Below are 7320 nucleotides of genomic sequence, written 5' to 3'. Positions count from 1 at the left end.
TCACTCTTTGACATTCAAAAAGAGTGTTCAAAATACTACAGGAAAGGTTTGACCAGAATAAACATGCTGCTAAGTGTTATTATCTAATTGGGAGTTTCATGGGCTAATAACAAATATCTGCTTATTTTAGCTTTGTCCTTTGAATTATTAACGGCTGAATTTTGTGCTACACTGTTATTCAACAGCACTCACATTGGAAATGTTAAACTTATCAACATGAGAACAATTATTGCAGCAGCTTCATTTTACTGACTCCCTGTACTGTGTAGTAATACTCCTTCAGAAATCTGACACAGAGATTAGTAATATAATGTTAGCACATGTAATTAGCCTGCGGACAGGGTTGCAGCCCTCCAGTCTGTAATATAGTGTGGCTTGGTCCGTTCCTTCAAGAAAAAAATTACAACTATTTCTTGAATTAAAAATGATAAGAGGGAAGGGTCATGAAAGAGATCCAATTTAAGGATGAATTTTTTTCTTAAAACATTAATTTACTTACCAGGATTAACATTAGGCAATGTCCCCTCCAGGGCATCTTTTATCAGACCAATTCGTCTGGTTTAAATCAGCTGCCTTCCAACGTCCAGGTATCCTCCAGTACGTTTCCTGGAAAATATTTCATTTTTGCTACATATTAACTCAAATTTGTGTAAGTCAGATTTGTCAGCCCAGTGCTCACTTATGTGAGCGGCAAACTCAGTAACTGGAACTGGGCTATTCTTTGATTAAGATACATTAGCTAAGACAATGTAGAGTTCATAATTAACTTAATGTGAGTGAAATTCCAGCAAAGAACAGTTTGTATAGAACGAAAATTGTTTAGAGCATCTGACATGAAACTGGATAGAGCAGCCAGCACAAAAATAGTCTGGAAATTTCTGGTAAGTCTGAATCCCCCCTCTACTCCACGCCCAACACCGCTGCCAATTTTAAGTTATGAAAAATTACTGATCCATCTCAGCATATGTTGCAATAAACAAACATCATCATCTGTCAATGTCAACAGAATATGAGAATTCATTCACCAGCTAGCTTTTGCAGACGTCAATTAAGTGGACAGTATGTCTGTGGGAGCAGCTGGCGGTCAGCAGTGACAACCACTTCAAAATGCCTCAGATAATCACAATCTTAGCCATTTTAACTGAAATAACAATAAATTATAAAAAGAGATACGTTAAATTTTCCAATCTTAAAAATAGACTAGAATTTCAGTTAAATTATGACAACATACAAATTGAAATTTTCAATGAATACATCTGTAAAAAGTATGTTATAAATTGTTTTTTGGTAATTTAAAAAATACTTTAATATTTTATTAGCAGACGTGAACAGTGTGACAGCAGGAGGTCTATCGTAACAATATAAAGAGGAAAATACTAAAATAGAAATTGTGATTATTAGAAGGTTTGTTTCGTCAGTTAAATGATGCTTGTTTTGAAAACAATAGATGATTTCCCAAACATCTGCTTTATGCCTGTGACTGGTGAAGGCTCATCTACATAAGAGAATAAAGAGGTTAATAATCTCCAGGTTACTGTACTGGATTTGTGACAGTGCTTGGAATGCTGATGTCGTACCTGATCTGTTGGTTTGTCAATGGACAATATATCGAGCAGCTGGAGAAAGGTGGGATTATCCATTGCCTGTATACAAGATGCAGTGAGAGGCAATAAGGCAATGCCTTCCTCATCATCTCCATTGTCGTCCAGATCATCCAACACTTCCTGTAGCGATACCTTCAGCCATTCCAGAGCCTCCTGCATTTCTGCACACCATAACAGCAAATTACCAAGACCGAACTACATAGTTTCTAAATTTATAGCCTTCTCCAGATGAGATAATTTGATTTAATGCTTACACTGGAAATCATATCCACCACAAACTTGAACATCACTGGAAAAACTACTTAAGGTACTGATTTATTTTTATAAAGCTTCACTATAATGTTCAATCACATATCAATACAATATTTTCAGCTTTTGTTAAGCTTTTCAAACTTGTATACACCATTGAAAATGTCAATACAAAACTTACTATGAACCATTATTTCCAGAAAACATGTTATCCTTTTTGTGATGTTTTACATAAGGTTTGTACATTTTTGTAAGGATTTAAAGGTTTTATAATTTTATTCACACTACCCTATTATATAAGTGTGTGAGAAGTTTCTTAATTATTAAATTTAATAAATAAGCAAAATTTTGTAAACTAAAACACACACGCATATACAGTATATATAAAACGGATGAAACAGCCTATGATAGAGAGCATGTGTATACGTATTCCTGAATCAAACATATCAAGAAATCTGAAATGTAACAGATCAAACATGTTGCACTTCATGTACTCGTCAGCAGAGTAAAAAGCTTTTGTCATAAGCCAAGTTGCAATCTTTAATTTAAACTTATTAATTGGTAGTTCTCTTATAGCTAATGTTGTTGGGAATTGTAAGTATTAAAGGTCCGAGTTAGTCTTATATATATATATATATATATAAATACAAGCAAGAGTCATTATTTTAAAATTACAAAAAGACTGTCTGCAGGACTCTTGATTAAAAAGATCCGCCATTAACCTGATTGCCTTTTTTTGCCACAAGAAAACTTTTTTGGAGGCACCACAGTTGCCCCATAGACGGGTACCATAACAAAGGTATGGAACAGTCCAAAGTAGGTCATTAAGGTCACTCAAGTAAACCACCAATCAGGAGGAATAATGTTTCACTTGCAACAACTGGTGATTCAATTATTTAAAGTATTGTCATAATCAGCAGTTGGAAAAAGAAAATATGTCACTGAAATCTACGATATATTTGTCGATCCAGTAGTATATGAGTTATGTTAGTTTATTTTCAAAAGTATACCATAACAAATGACAAATGAAGCTGCCATCAAATTGTCCGAAATTTTGGGTGATGCCACTACAGAATGGCAAAGTCATGTGAAGTTCAAGGAGTTGTTCTTTCACCCTTTCTGTGAAGTCCAACTGCAAGGAGAACTCTGATAACATAGTTCTAAAGATCTCTGGCAGTTTTTGTGATACCATTAAGAAACTTAAGAATGAGGTTCTACAAGCTTCAGACACAATAAATTGTTCTCCAAAGACATCTGTTCCTTTTACCAAGAAAAGGAATAAGACTAATTTGTAAAGGTTCTCCTTGAATGGCACTCATATTACAACCTAGAGGAGGACTATCAAATTCAAACATTTAACCTTAAATAAATCACTTACTTTGAATAAACATCTTACTGGTATTTTTAAATTTTAAAAGCAGGCTCTTTTTGTCAAAGTGCTTAAGAGGTTAGTCATGAAATTTGAAACTGACCACTGTCTAAGGATTCGCACTGCATTATCATGATAAAAAATTACCTGCATCAGCAACCCGCTGCAAATTGCAACACATCTGTGCCAAAGAAGGTTGGACCAGTGTTCGCTGTGCTTTCTTTGTAGTCCTTGACTTGTGCGTGCTATCTCCATCATCGTCAGACCAAGAGTCATAGATACTCTCGTCATCACTTCTCTGCCCCCACACTACAAAATTCATTTGGTTTTTTAATTTTATTTTAAAATAAAAACACTAAAAATCAAATACCTGATTAAAGAATTAATTTATAAGATTCAGTAAAAGTTTATCCAGTTACAAAATCAAAAGCAGGGTTATCTAAACTGAGTTATAAATTTACTTCAAATTAGGAATGAATCAAATTGAAATAAAATGGATTAACTCATTCTTGGCTATAAGTGATTTAAAAACTGCTGTAATCTTCTACTACAGACTATCAAGTAATTTATTAATAAGTTAAACCTCTATAAAGCAGTGTCTTTAAAAAAATGTTTAAGTCTTATTGGAATTAAATTTAACATATATTTGGCCAATGTGTTATAGTTAAGGATGTTCTGATGCATCTCTGAAACACCCAGATTTGACTTAGCTTTTATTAACAGGTTGATATACATCCCACAGTAAAATGCTGCAGAGTCAGATTTTCATTATTTGGAGTAAAGTAAGGGTGAAGCATCTATTTTATCCTCATCCACTACCTGATTTTGGGTTAAACAGTCTGATGTGGTTTTTGGTCTGGTACAGATTGATCGTTAATTATGTGAACATAACTTTGTTAATATGAGAACATTTTGCTAACGGGCATGTAATGGCAGTAGCCTGTTGTTGTGAGCAATTTCCTAACAGGACTATGTTTACTTTATTATTTTTTTACTTCAATAGGTTTTAATTATTTAATATGTTATAGTGAGAGAAGAATAAGATAGCGGCAAATTGATAATGGTGTGTGTAGTCGCATACTGCACAAAACGTTTACATTTCCAATGTTGAATGAAATATACATATTTTTTATTCAGAAAAATTATTTCTATGTAAAAATCTGTATGTGTTAAAGACAATAAACTATCAGAGAAACGTGCTAACATTTTGGAAGATTTACTTAATTTATTTTTGTATAGCTGTTTATAGACGACTTAAATAAATTGCAACAGGGAGTGTACTCGTGAACAAACAGCAGGCAACAGATGTAATGGTGCGTTAAACTGTAATATACAAACATAAGGGTACTGTCATTATTGAGAACTCTTCAAAAATTGGTTGACATGATTCCCTATTCCCTACCTTCACATTCTTGATCAACCTAAAACCTGCTTTTAGTATAGGAAAACTCTTTCTGCTACATTACTATTGCTCCAGAGGGCTATCCCATAGACAAGTGAGTGAAAATAACAAAATATGTCCATTTACATATCTCTATTTGCACATAAGTTTTAATACGTTACAAGCAAGTAACCTCTAGATAGCTTTGTACATAAACTATTTAGGTGGGTATCCTACTAAGTCTGTCATCTAAATGAACCCCTAATAAATTATTTTAGTTACTTCTATTTGCTACATCATATATCTTAAACTAAATTAAATATATTGTGTATATTTAAACAATTTCTCTAAACCAATTAAAAACAATCATAGCATTACTCTGCACAACATCTAAACTAATTAGTAATTACTAAAATTAAGTAAGGTTATATTCATATAAGACAGTACACAAAGTACATTTAATGCAAAATAATTTATTAGTATAAACAACAGCCCAAGAACAGAACCTTGAGTGATACCACCTTGAACGATTTTAACCCTGGATTGGTAAGGCGTCGTCTTGATGACGACGCAAAACAGCAGTTTTGTGTGTACTGGCGGAAACGGTTTTGTTTGTTTTACGTGTCCGTTAGTGCCAACTCAGTTGACCTTGATCCGGGTGCGTGAGTGGAGGGGATAGGCGCTAGCCCTGTTGTATCTGTGCGTAAAGTGGTCTAGTAGTCACTCCGACGAACCCTTACCGTGTAAGTAAGTTTTAAGTTTATATTGCGTAGTTCTGTGGACGAATCCTTACTTGTTTCATAGAACGTTTGTTTGACGAAGCAATACTTCTTGTGTGTTAGTTACGTCGTCACAGTGACGAAACGGTACATTGTTCTGTTTAAATTATATGTTTACTGACCTGTGTAGTGTTTCTTTGTGCGGTTTGGTTTTTTTATTATTTCCTATCCAAAGTAAATATAATTTTTGACAGGTTTCAAAATGAATTCTGATGAACTAAAAAGGCTACAGTGTATTGAACGTTACCTAAATGAGAACACTGACTCAGAAAGTGATGTTTCTGCCGATTGTGAAGAATAGACCATATTTTTCGGGTTTAGACAATTGTAGTGATGATACAGATGCCGACCCTGATTACGAACCAGGTTAGCGGGCTTAGTGATGATGAAGACTTAGTTATGTATAGTAGAGGACTCAAAAAAGAATGAAGATGATGCTGTTAAAACAACGATTGAATTTGTAATCAGAAAAATATTGTTATGCATCATCAGATCTTAAAGCTGAAAATTGTACTGCTGGAACTAGACCTCTAGCTGTAAACCAAGCTCCATTACCATCTCCTCCTTCTGTTCAGACTATTGAGGGCTCCACTCCCTGGTGCTGAAACAGGTGAAGACATGGAGTTGGATGAAGAAAAACTCGGTTTCCGCAACTATTGAATGTGTAATTGAAACTTACTCTCGGGAATCACCACTTCCTACTGAAGCACCACTGGCCCCTACTAAAGCAACACTACCCCCTACTGAAGCACCAACTAGGCCCCGTACTAAAGCAACACCACCCCCTAGCTGAATGGCACCATCGCCCCCAAACAGAAGCAACCATCCGCCCTCCTACTGAAGCAGGCACCGAGCCTTGCTGCTGAAGCACCACCCAACTCTCCGGCCCTTGTCTGCTAACCAGTCGCCATACTGAAAAGTATTTTACAATAAAACTAACTTCCAGAATCGTTCTCATCCAAAACAACGTTGTACTGGCCCTATTCGTGTCCATGAGAGGAAAAAAAGTGGTAAATTTTGGAAAAAATATTCCTTCCCCAAACAGACAACACCCGAGCCGCTGCCCACGAAATGTTTGTGCACATTCCGTCAAGGTCCTACACATGGTGGAACGAAAACTAATATTAAATATAGTTTTATGGTTAATTCACTACGTTATATATGTTCATTACAACAAAGTGTCCAAAGGAGAAAAAACCTATTTCCAAGAAGGCAAATTTTGGCAAAGGAACTCATGCTGTGAAGCTTCTCCGTCCTTAGGATGGCAACATCGTTTGCAGAAATGACTTAACTTAAAGCAAACCTCGTTCTTCAATCCTATTTGCGAGGAATTCTTCATGTAGAAGAACCAGCAGCTCCGTCCAGTTTCCTGTCCCAACAGTCAAGGACGGAAAATATGCAGTTTCTGCCCTTCATCAAAAAACGGCCGGATGAACAACTCACTTCTTCTGCGAGCGTTTGTTACCGAGCCGATGTGTGGAGAGCAATCAAGGACATATGGTGCATAAGGAATGCACAATCTAACGTAAAGTTACTGAAACTATTGTACCAACTTGTGTAATATTTTAAAAACTTCTGGTAAACAAAAAAATCTCATTTTTGTAAAATAAAGATAGTAAAAAATAATTGTCTTTTTCCTTAAAGTATGACCTCCCTGACGAAGCCTTTACCAGTATAGTAAGGTTTTAGGAGCGTTACCAATCTAGGGTTAAACTCTGATACATCAGAGCCTTTTTTTTTTTGGAGGGGGGCTACCCATTTGCCTCATAATTATTTAGGATAGGAGGTCACTTAAGTTTATATATCACTTTATAACCTTGTACTACAATAACAATGGAGGTTTTTCTTAAAAATAAATCCATGAGATATAGGCTACGCAAATGCTTTAAGACAAGTACATTAAATAGTGATCAGATAATATTTCCGTTATTTTAAAAA

At 35.2% G+C, this 7320-nt stretch overlaps 1 protein-coding gene across 1 annotated transcript; it reads right to left on the bottom strand.

Annotated features, from left to right (window-relative positions):
• Positions 1–510: 510 nt before the first annotated feature.
• On the bottom strand, positions 511–3559 carry LOC124374789. Its single transcript, XM_046832939.1, has 3 exons — positions 3370–3559; positions 1578–1765; positions 511–606 (listed from the first exon to the last, which is right to left on the bottom strand). The coding sequence occupies exons 1-3, from the start codon at positions 3542–3544 to the stop codon at positions 511–513; spliced, it is 459 nt and encodes a 152-aa protein (XP_046688895.1). The 5' UTR covers positions 3545–3559.
• Positions 3560–7320: the final 3761 nt, after the last annotated feature.

This window comes from Homalodisca vitripennis, unplaced genomic scaffold, assembly GCF_021130785.1.
Source record: "Homalodisca vitripennis isolate AUS2020 unplaced genomic scaffold, UT_GWSS_2.1 ScUCBcl_10090;HRSCAF=18809, whole genome shotgun sequence".
Lineage (NCBI taxonomy): Eukaryota > Metazoa > Arthropoda > Insecta > Hemiptera > Cicadellidae > Homalodisca > Homalodisca vitripennis.
The sequence above is the reverse complement of the archived record's forward strand: the minus strand, read 5'-3'. Positions and strand labels throughout refer to the sequence as shown.

Excerpts from the sequence above, each read along its gene's own strand:
- LOC124374789 (XM_046832939.1), bottom strand. The coding sequence starts at position 3,544 with ATGAATTTTGTAGTGTGGGGGCAGAGAAGTGATGACGAGAGTATCTAT. Across the intron at positions 1,766-3,369 it reads GCAGCGGGTTGCTGATGCAG|AAATGCAGGAGGCTCTGGAA; the intron begins GTAATTTTTTAT and ends TATGGTGTGCAG. Across the intron at positions 607-1,577 it reads TTGACAAACCAACAGATCAG|GAAACGTACTGGAGGATACC; the intron begins GTACGACATCAG and ends AATATTTTCCAG.